Source organism: Lactuca saligna, chromosome 4 (assembly GCF_052625555.1).
Source record: "Lactuca saligna cultivar CGN05327 chromosome 4, ASM5262555v1, whole genome shotgun sequence".
Classification (NCBI taxonomy): Eukaryota; Viridiplantae; Streptophyta; class Magnoliopsida; order Asterales; family Asteraceae; genus Lactuca; species Lactuca saligna.
The window spans coordinates 254,566,194-254,577,637 of NC_136420.1; the positions used below are offsets into that span (position 1 = coordinate 254,566,194).

Consider the following 11,444-nt stretch of genomic DNA (forward strand, 5'->3'; position numbering starts at 1 on the left):
AATACGAAAAATTGTTTTGAATTTTTACGGTGTTACATTGTGTTTTAGTACAACATACCATCCGCAGACTGATGGTCAGAGCGAAAGAACGATTCAAACACTAGAAGATATGCTAAGAGGATGTACCCTGGAATTCCAAGGTAACCGGGAACCATTGGTAGCGTTTTCCTACAATAACAATTTCCACTCGAGCATCAAAATGGAACCTTATCAAGCCTTGTAGAGACAAAAGTGTTGTTCGCCATCTTGTTGGCTTGAGGCTGGAGAAAAGTAGTTTATGGGCCTCGAGATAGTCCATCAGACTGCTAAAAAGCGGAAGGTGATCACGGAAAGGATGTTAGAAGCTCAGGATCGTTAAAAGAACCATGCTAACAAAAAGAGACAACTGATTACATTCAAAGTTGGAGATTTAGTTTTGCTTAAAGTCTCACCTTGTAAGCGACTTATAACATTCGGAAAGAGAGGAAAGCTAAGTCCAAGGTTTATTGGACCATTCAAAGTTATTCAGAGGATTGGGAACCAAGATTACAAGCTTGAATTACCAGAAGAACTAGATGGTATTCATAACACTTTTCGTGTGTGTTATTTGAGGAAGTTCACAGGTAAAGTTCCCGACATAATTCCAATTCCAGAGTTAAGGATGGATGAAAATAAGAGGCTAATCAAAGAGCCTGAGGCAATTGTTGACCGTAAGAAAAAAAAAACGCTACGACGAAAGATAGTCAACTTAGTGCTTGTGCGATGGAAACATACGAATGAGCCGAACTTCACCTGGGAAACAGAGAGTGATATGATGAGTCGCTATCCACATCTGTTTGTGGTGTATGATTCCGGGACAGAATCATCCTAAGGGGGGAGAAATGTAACACCCATGTTTCTAGGCAACCATTAATCTGATGATGTAATAGTTAGGTTCAACAATTGTAACCAATTTGGCATAATAAAGAAGAATTATGTGAATATTATGTGTTTAATGATTATTATAATATAATAAAATAGGAAAAATTAACCGAATTGTCCGCAAATCGTAAAAATAAGTGCACCAACATATATATATATATATATATATATATATATATATATATATATATACATACATACATATTATTAAATATTTAGAAAGTACACGTCTTCCCGATGCCGAAAATCTAAATTTCGTTGAAATCCAACTCCGTATGAATTATATATGATTTTTATAAAATATAAAAGTCAGCCGCGCACAAGGAATGTGTGATGTAAAAAGCTACGAAGAAAATGATTAACTTTTAGCTAATACGACCAAAATGAAAATCGTAGTACTCCTTATAATAGGAATTTTGAGAAAAAGACTGCCAAAACGGAGTCCGTACGAGAGAGTTATGATTTTAGCAAAAATCATTTAATTTTATAAAAATAGGGAAAAAATATAAATTCAAAACTAGCTGACAAAGTCTAAACGAAAGTTGTAGATCTCGTCGGTAGCTACGCGTGGATATAAAGAACGAAAAAACAGAGTTCGCATAAACGAACCATAATTTTTAATAGCACATTTACGTATTAAAATAAAATATAAATATATATATATATATATATATATATATATATATATATATATATATATATATATATATATATATATATATATATCATTAGAAAGGTATTGATGATGCGGTCGTTATAAAACTAGTGTTGAGTACTTTCGATATTAGTTTAGTACAATTATATATATATATATATATATATATATATATATATATATATATATATATATATATATTAAAGTTATCTCTTCTTAGCTACAGTACCTTACCACATATACTGTTCATCGGTTACTTTAATTCTACCATGGTCACCGCTATACAAAGCCATCGGATATACTCAACAAACATCACCGTTTTCCATCTTTCCAGAACTCTCTCTATCCCTCCCACCATTATTGTTTTATTATTCAAGGATTTTCACTTCGTCGACTACCCACTTCATCTTTCCTCTTCTTTTGAGTCGTCATTGTGTTTTGGGGAAACGATGGTCGACCGGTGGACAGTAGGGTTTTCGATTCTCGATTTCCGTCGATTTCTGCTTTGCATCCGTCTTCACTAATTCGATCCCTAGGTCTTATCGGAAAAAGGCATCTTCTCACCATCACTCACCTTCTGTTTCTGGTAAATGTCCTCCAAAAGTTGATAGCGGTATCTCGATTTCTTCCTATCTTTCTAAAGATTCTAATTTTTATTTGATTTTGTTTAAGATGTTTCCAAATCGATGTTTTAAGGGAAACGATGGTCGACCGGTGGATAGTAGGGTTTTTGATTCTTGATTTCCCTTCCATTTCTACTTTGCATCCATCTTCATTAATTCGATCCCTTGGTCTTATCGGAAAAAGGCATCTTCTCACCGTCACTCACCTTCTGTTTCTGTTATGTGTCCTGCCAAAGTTGATAGCGGTATTTCAATTTCTTCCTATCTATCTAAAGATTCTGATTTTTATTTGATTTTGTTTAGGATGTTTCCAAATCGATGTTTTGGGGGAAACGATGGTCGACCGGTGGATAGTAGGGTTTTTGATTCTCGATTTCCCGTCCATTTCTGCTTTGCATCCGTCTTCACTAAGTCGATCCCTAGGTCTTATCGAAAAAAGGCATCTTCTCACTGTCATTCACCTTCTGTTTCTGGTACGTGTCCTACCAATGTTGATAGAGGTATCTCGATTTCTTCCTATCTTTCTAAAGATTCTGATTTTTATTTGATTTTGTTTAGGATGTTTCCAAATCGATGTTTTGGGGGAAACGATGGTCGACCGGTGGATAGTAGGGTTTTTGATTCTCGATTTCCGTTGATTTCTGCTTTGAATCCATCTTCACTAATTCGATCCCTAGGTCTTATCGGAAAAAGGCATCTTCTCACCGTCACTCAGTATCTGTTTCTGGTACGTGTCCTCCCAAAGTTGATAGCGACGGTATCTCGATTTCTTCCTATCTTTCTAAAGATTCTGATTTTTATTTTATTTTGTTTAAGATGTTTCCAAATCGATGTTTTGGGGGAAAGGATGGTCGATGGGTGCATAGTAGGGTTTTTAATTCTCGATTTCCCATCCATTTCTGCTTCGCATCCGTCTTCACTAATTCGATCCCTAGGTCTTATCGGAAAAAGGCATCTTCTCACCGTCACTCACCTTCTGTTTCTGGTACGTGTCCTCCCAAAGTTGATAGCGGTATCTCGATTTCTTCCTATCTTTCTAAAGATTCTGATTTTTATTGGATTTTGTTTAGGATGTTTCCAAATTGATGTTTTGGGGGAAACGATGGTCGACCGGTGGATAGTAGGGTTTTTGATTCTCGATTTCCCGTCCATTTCTGCTTTGCATCCGTCTTCACTAATTCGATCCCTAGGTCTTCTCGGAAAAATGCATCTTCTCACTGTCACTCACCTTCTGTTTCTGGTACGTGCCCTCCCAAAGTTGATAGCGGTATCTCGATTTCTTCCTATCTTTCTAAAGATTCTGATTTTTATTTGATTTTGTGTAGGATGTTTCCAAATCGATGTTTTGGGGGAAACGATGGTCGACCGGTGGATAGTAGGGTTTTTGATTCTCGATTTCCTGTCCATTTCTGCTTTGCATCCATTTTCACTAATTCGATCCCTAGGTCTTATTGGAAAATGGCATCTTCTCACCATCGCTCACCTTCTATTTCTGGTACGTGTCCTCCCAAAGTTGATGGCGGTATCTCGATTTCTTCCTATCTTTCTAAACATTTTGATTATTATTTGATTTTGTTTAGGATGTTTCCAAATCGATGTTTTGGGGAAACCATGGTCGACTAGTGGATTGTAGGTTTTTTGATTCTCGATTTCCCGTCCATTTCTGCTTTGCATCCGTCTTCACTAATTCGATCCCTAGGTCTTATCGGACTAAGGCATCTTCTCACTGTCACTCACCTTCTGTTTCTGGTACGTGTCCTCCCAAAGTTGATAGCGGTATCTCGATTTCTTTCTATCTTTCTAAAGATTCTGATTTTTATTTGATTTTGTTTAGGATGTTTCCAAATCGATGTTTTGGGGGAAACGATGGTCGACCGGTAGATAGTAGGGTTTTTAATTCTCGATTTCCCGTCCATTTCTGCTTTGCATCCGTCTTCACTAATTTGATCCCTAGGTCTTATCGGAAAAAAGGCATCTTCTCACCATCACTCACCAACTGTGTCTGGTACGTGTCCTCCCAAAGTTGATAGCGGTATCTTGATTTCTTCCTATCTTGCTAAAGATTCCGATTTTTATTTGATTTTGTTTAGGATGTTTCCAAATCGATGTTTTAAGGGAAACGATGGTCGACCGGTGGATAGTAGGGTTTTTGATTCTCGATTTCCCGTCCATTTCTGCTTTGCATCTATCTTCACTAATTCGATCCCTAGGTCTTATTAGAAAAAGGCATCTTCTCACCGTCACTCACCTTTCTGGTACGTGTCCTCCCAAAGTTGATAGCGGTATCTCAATTTCTTCCTATCTTTCTAAAGAGTCTGATTTTTATTTGATTTTGTTTAGGATGTTTCCAAATCGATGTTTTGTGGGAAACGATGGTCGACTGGTGGATAGTATGGATTTTGATTCTCGATTTCCATTCCATTTCTGCTTTACATCCATTTTCACTAATTCGATCCCTAGGTCTTATCGGAAAAAGGGATCTTCTCACCGTCACTCAGCTTCTGTTTCTGGTACGTGTCCTCCCAAAGTTGATAGCTGTATCTCGATTTCTTCCTATCTTTCTAAAGATTCTGATTTTTATTTGATTTTGTATAGGATGTTTCCAAATCGATGTTTTGGTTCTTGGAAAGGAACAAAATTTCAGATAATTCATTTGAAATTTGCAGGTTTTGTTTCTGTGGATCTGTGTAACTCTAACCTCCTTCACCACAACTTTATTCCTCACCACAGATATGCATTGGCTTATATCCCCTCAAAAATTTCATCGTTATGTAATTTTAAATCTATCCCATGTTACAAATTAAAAACATAATCAATAGAATCTTTATTTTCATCTTAATTACATTATATACATGTGAATAATTCTGGGATTGGTGGACTTATGGAGATAATGAAGCTTTTAGAGATTCAATATCTTTGTTTTATCAAAGAAAAAAATAAGAGGAGAAATCCTTAACCACCACCACTACCATTTGTCTCTATGCAGGCTGAAATCTAAAATAGTGGCAGAGATGTATCTGGTGAAGTGGGTTCCACAAGCATTGCTTAAAATGCTTGAAGCCCAAATCCTAATATTCCTTGCTGCTCTTTCTTCAATGAAAATTTATGTTCTACTAAATGTTTTCATAATCTTTGTTGTGTTCATTTAAAGGGATTCACCAAGTTTAGCCGAATTGATTATTTGCAGTGGAAATTTGAGAACGAAGTCATGTTTGATGGTGTTTTGAATCGGTTAGAAACACATCCACTGATGGTACTTCCCGGGTGATGCAAGTTACAAAGGTCAAGAAATTGTGCTGCTTTATATAATGTGGAATTTATTTTGTTTTGCAGAAATATAGGACAACTAGATATAGAACTGAGCCCTCATCAGAAGGTAAACAAAATTATGCCTTGATCCATTTCCTTTTTACAAAATTTTGCTATTTCTTCCTTTAGGGGTAAAATTTTACCCAAATCGACCCATTTTTACGTAAATGGGTCGAAATAATTTGAAAATGTTGACGAACTATGTCTATACTGATTGGTCGTTTATTGCAGGAGCTTCAGAGAAAAAAAACTTGAGTTGAAGATTTCTCATCTTTGGAGTTGAAAACGTAAGTCAGATTGGTTGAACTTTATTTAACCTTGTCTTTGTTTTGTTAGCTTCATGCCATTCATAAGATTCTTCATGTCAGCATTGAAAAAAACAGCGAGGTTCCATTAATTATACAAACAGTTTACATTTCTTTGTGTGCAAAGTTTGAAGTTTTGCAATAATTTGAACCAAACAGGGGTTTGGAGATCACTGAAGCATTACGATTACAGATGGAAGTACAGAAGCGCCTACATGAACAACTTGAGGTATATGATATTCGCTTTATTCAAGAAAATAACATTTGTGTTTTGTGTTTTTTCTTAATTATAAATGATTTTGCTTTCTGCATCAGATCGAAAGAAATTTACAGCTGAGAATAGAAGAACAAGGCAGGTACCTTCAGATGATGTTTGAGAAACAATGCAAGCCAGGAGGAGGAATCAATGATAATTTCAAAGCTTCATCATCATCTACTACCCAAGTCCTAGACTCGACCAACGAACTGGGACCCGACCTGGTGGTGGGACTGGGACCAGATAACGACTCGCAACCATCAAAGCATGCAAAAGTTGATGAGTAAAAAATGTTGGAAAAATATTGACAATTGGATACTGTCTTTGTTTTTTACATATGGGTCGTAAGGTTTAGTTTTATGGTCAATTGGTCATGACATGATGATACCAAAGTCAGACTTGGAAACTTTTTGACTTTATAATTGCTTCTTTCTGGCATAATAAGAACCCTAAATCAGCAGGCAGCAGGTACTATGCGGAACCATGCTAGAAATAGAGGTAGTAGTATAGGATTCTCTATAAAGGAGGATGAGATTCAGTGTTATTTTTCCAAAGCTTGGTTGTACTATACATATGTATCCGTATCATCTCATGTACTCTTATCAACTTATGAAATCATGATGAACAACACTTTCTATAAGGCCAAGGTGGACTGCCACATCACTATTTTACATGCCACATCAGTTTTTTAATTTTTTAGTTTTTTATTTATTTAGAGTCTGTCCATTTACTTAAAACCTTCAATCATTTTGGATGTGGGCAACCACCAGACCAGCACCATAGCCTCTCGCTTCATCCGTTTTCTCCACCAACTTCGGTTCGTTGTGCAGTCCACCAACTCCTGATTTGAAGACATAAACATTGAAGGCATGTAATTTTTTTTAATATATTGAGTTTTTGGGTTTCATTAACATTCGGTGTAATTGTGTGATTATAGGATAGAAACAAACATGAGTTCAGATCGAGTACTCAGATTCAAATATTCTGGTTATTTTCCATCCAACTACCTACTGTGACAATAGTCAAATTCGGGTCAAGTCAAACTCAAACAAATTCAATAAGTTAAACCGAACGAATCAATTAGCTCTAGCATATTAGGGTTGACGTGGTGTATTTACTAAACAATCCGATATTTTAATGAGAAACCATCATTTGAAAATCCATGTGATTGAATTCTTCCTAAGCCTTAAATGTGGTAAACAATGAGTCAAAGAGATAAACCACTAATGCACACTCATCGGGAGTGTGTAAGACACTAAAACATGGCTTAATGAGGTTTACGGACCTTGCGTTGCGAAGTCGAACACTCAAAAATGGCACAAACGAAACCTCTCTCAATCGTTTTCACTATATCTCTTTCTATTTGAAATCTCTCCTAAATCTCTGTCAATGGTTCTCGTAACTTTTTGAAGTCATTCGGGTCATTCCGACCTTTAACCGGGTCAAAAACCACTTAAAACGGGGTTAAAACGAGTAAAATACCCTAAAAGAACCGAAAAACCCTTTATAAGGCCGAAACCTCTTAGGGCCGAATTCCTTGGACCGAAAGCAGCAAAGAACTGAAACCCTAAGCAACCGAAACCGAGACCTGGAGCCGAGACCTGAGAACCGAGACCTGGAGCCGAGACCTCAGAACTGAGACCGAGTCTCGGTCTTCCTTCCGCCTTCGCACCTTCGGTCCTCCGTCGCAACCGAGCCTCGCTTCCTGTCCTTCTTCTCTTCTACTCTCAGTCCCTTTCCCCCCTCTCGGTCCTTCTCTGCTACTTTCAGTTCCGACGACCAGAAAACCGAACCTCCGGCCAGACTTCGAAATTTTGACACTTTTCACCCATTTTCAATATTTTTAACATTTTAAGCTCGTTTTTCGAGATTTTAACGCGGGATTTTCACACAAACTCATATTTTAACATAATAAACCCTCAATATTCATAATTTAATCATATTTTCATGAAAATCCTTATTTAAATAATAAAATCTAGTGGGTGAATAATTGAGGTGGAGTGTTGACTTTACTTTACCTTATGACACAAGCAACCACCCCCATACCCACTCTATGACGAGCCACACCTTCCCACCTTATCTAGGTCACTTCAATGTCCTTTCCACACTCAATTTTCAGCCTCTCCCACGTTTTTACAGCTGGAACAACCCATCCTCTCTCCTCACTTCTTTCATTTTATCTCATTTCACCAAAGATACAACACAACTTTTCTCTCAAACTTTATCTCTCTATTTCAAGACTCCAAGGCTGATCTTCTAGCTTTATCCTACCCTTGGTAAGTATAATTCATCCTCCTTGTGATTATGGCACTTCATTCTACTCAAGTCATTGATTGCTTACACAAACTCCATCACTTCGATGTTAGTTTCTCGAAAATCTTCAAGGCATCTTCAAGTGTTTTGGAGTTGATCACTCCCATTTTTCAACAATCATCTACTGAAACCACATAAGGTGAGTTCATACCCCTATATTTTCATGTTTTATCAAGTTTTAAAGGGGAGAATACAAGTCAAATCATCAAGAACACAACTAAATATTTCTAACAGCTTACATCAGAAAAGTTGGACTCCATTCACGGACTTTTTTGGTCAACCAAAACATTTTTGTTTTCAAAACTGTACAAGGTGCAAATAGTTCAAATTCTTATCTTTAAAATGACTACTTGCACATCTCCATATGATTTTTCTACAATTTATGGTGATTTTTGCAAAACTGCCTAGCATTTCAAGAACCAAACCGGACCAGTCTGTGTTTATGGATGTTTTCACTTAAGTTGGAGGTCACTAAAAATCATGGAAAAATTTATAAACAAACTAGACTCATTCACCAAACTCCCAGAATTTACGGATTCTGATTTGGATCTTTTATTAAGTTTATATAAATTTTCTAATAACAGTGATCGAAGCTGTTACAAACAGAAAAATGATAACATATTATTATTACCTTGTATCATGTTGTGTGAATGTATGTTATTAAAAAAGAATGATATTTTATCTTGGTATATGATCATGCATTAGTTAATAAATGGATTTTGATATAGATATACATATGAAATAGAAAGGATAACACGATTGTTATAATCAAATTACATCCATTTTACTCAAACAATTGAACGAACTATGTTGAATATAGATTACGTAGGTTACCATTACTACCCTTGTTTTGATAAACTATAATAGGTATTGTTTATGATTCATCACATAACACACTCATACAAAAAGGTTCTACACTCACGCACCCTACACGTAAACTTGTTAACTTAATTGGTGAAACAATCTCTCCCCATACGTCCGAGTATGGGATTCAAATTCCTGTAAGTTATAACCAGAGTCTCTTGTAGGGAGAGCGTGATAATTGTGTATAGATCTATATTGGGGTTGACATCCCACACCTCGCTGCTAGCTAGAGTCGGACCGACAGGTCTGCGGGTGACGAGAGTCATAGGATCAGGACGTCTGAAAGACGTTGTGCAGGTTACCTCTAGTCGTAGTATGGTTATAGCGATTCATATAGAGAGTTAACAATAAATAGAGTTTACAGGATTTTTATAAAACAAAAAGGGGTTCATGTCGATTTAAAAATCACTTTTTATATCAATAAGTACGGATATTACTATACACTTTTGGTCTTGGTATTTAAGACTACACATCACTCGGGATTTAGAACTACATACACATATTAAAGAAAATATTAGATATTCTGAATACATATTTTATCGCTTTTACAAGGAAAACGGTTTACTTCTCTAAAGAAATCTCTTATGAACTCACCAACCTTCGTGTTGACACTTTTTCAAACAACTTGTATTCTCAGGGAATCACTAAACAGGTAACCAAGTGCTTTTGAGGATGGGACGTTAAGGTGTCAACATATCATGTTTTTGTTAACATATTGTAATTGATTTGGAAACATGTAACTCATACACTGATGTAACTTTTTCAATTATATATATGTTGGTTGTGTTTGCTTAAATTACTATTGCAATTGTGGTTATGATACTATACATGAAGTCTCCCACCCCCGGACGTTTCCGCCATCCTTGGTTTGGGGGTGTGACACCTACAGGTTGTAAGATTCTGATTTCAACTTGATAAATTTCCCCTTAGTTTCATTATTTATTAGTTTCTTCCCTTTTTTATGATTTTGGTGATGGTTATGTCGATAAGAGGGCCATGATTTTGATATATTGTGATATTTTGATGTAGATTTCATCCTGTGGTTGGGCATGGTCATGTTTTGGTGCTTAAATTATGGTTTTACGATGTGTTGGACATATTTGCCCCTCTTTTGCTTTTTGGTTTCTTCCTTGGTGTTGCAAACAGTTTGCTTGGCTCCGGTGTGCTTGAAAGCATTTATATAAAGTTGTTCCTCATCGCTATCGTCTTGCTGCTGGTTTTTGCTGCTTTCTTTGTTTAGGACCATTTTGCCCTTATTTTCTTCTGTTTTTTCTTACGGAAGGTTGACCTTGGAACCTTGACTTTGCACCAAACAGGTAAATTTTCACCGTTTGTTTTGAAACTTTTCCAAAAGATCAGAAAGCTTCACAGCATTGTGCAGAAGTATGCATATTATTGATGAATAGGTATAGTTTATATGCATTATTTAATAGTACATTTGAAGTCGAAAGATGTAAGTTTGACCATATATGTGTGTTATTGGTTTGTTTAAAGGTTTATAGTGAGTGTCAAATAAACAATAGATATAACATTTTTTACACCCTTTATCTTTATTAATTATAAACATCAACGCATTTAAATCAATCATGCATAATTTATTTATTATCTTTCTATTTATGTTCATAACAAGTTTATTTACATATAAAAAATAATCGCACAATATTATATATAATTTCAATCATTTATTTATATATTGAAATCAACTTAAAATAAACATATTCAAATATTGCATAATTGAAATTTATTAATAAATTCAATTAAAAAAACAGTAGATTAACAATATTTTTGTTTTCTTTAGGGTAGATTACACGAATGGTCCCTGACATTATATATAATTTAAATGTGAATGATATAGGTAGAATTAGGAAGGTTTTGAAAGGTGGAGCCTCTCCTAGATGGATCCGGTCACTTCTTTAACCTTAGTAATCCTTTTTATTTTGTTTGTTTTTTTTTAAACTATTTTCAGTTCTTAATCAACTCTTTTCTTGGTTATAGATTTAACCAAGTAATTTGCAGTGCTCACACTTCTGGGCCATGAACAATTATGCTTCTGGCTCTCAAACTGTTGCATCCACTTTAGTCATCATAACATGTCTAGCAATCAAACGATCTGCCCGACTGCATAGAAGGTAATAACAAAGAATGAGGTCCACGAAATGCATTTTTGTACAATCCAACTTTTTGAAGGGTATATTGGTCATTTTCTTATATGTTTTCTC

At 35.8% G+C, this 11,444-nt stretch overlaps 1 protein-coding gene across 18 annotated transcripts; it reads left to right on the top strand.

Moving 5' to 3' along the window:
* The first annotated feature begins 1,860 nt into the window (after nucleotides 1-1,860).
* LOC145043485 (uncharacterized) lies at nucleotides 1,861-6,688 on the top strand. Of its 18 annotated transcripts, none has more exons than XM_078992153.1 (17): nucleotides 1,862-2,141; nucleotides 2,228-2,395; nucleotides 2,482-2,651; nucleotides 2,737-2,905; nucleotides 2,995-3,163; nucleotides 3,249-3,418; nucleotides 3,504-3,673; nucleotides 3,759-3,927; nucleotides 4,013-4,183; nucleotides 4,269-4,433; nucleotides 4,519-4,688; nucleotides 4,845-4,922; nucleotides 5,145-5,431; nucleotides 5,512-5,554; nucleotides 5,719-5,774; nucleotides 5,952-6,021; nucleotides 6,108-6,688. In XM_078992153.1, the coding sequence occupies exons 10-13, from the start codon at nucleotides 4,301-4,303 to the stop codon at nucleotides 5,325-5,327; spliced, it is 564 nt and encodes a 187-aa protein (XP_078848279.1). In that variant the 5' UTR covers nucleotides 1,862-2,141; nucleotides 2,228-2,395; nucleotides 2,482-2,651; nucleotides 2,737-2,905; nucleotides 2,995-3,163; nucleotides 3,249-3,418; nucleotides 3,504-3,673; nucleotides 3,759-3,927; nucleotides 4,013-4,183; nucleotides 4,269-4,300; the 3' UTR covers nucleotides 5,328-5,431; nucleotides 5,512-5,554; nucleotides 5,719-5,774; nucleotides 5,952-6,021; nucleotides 6,108-6,688. The 18 variants fall into 17 exon arrangements, with proteins under 18 accessions (XP_078848293.1, XP_078848294.1, XP_078848279.1 ...); XM_078992151.1 differs by having other exon boundaries at nucleotides 2,228-2,362; XM_078992154.1 differs by having other exon boundaries at nucleotides 2,252-2,362.
* Nucleotides 6,689-11,444: the final 4,756 nt, after the last annotated feature.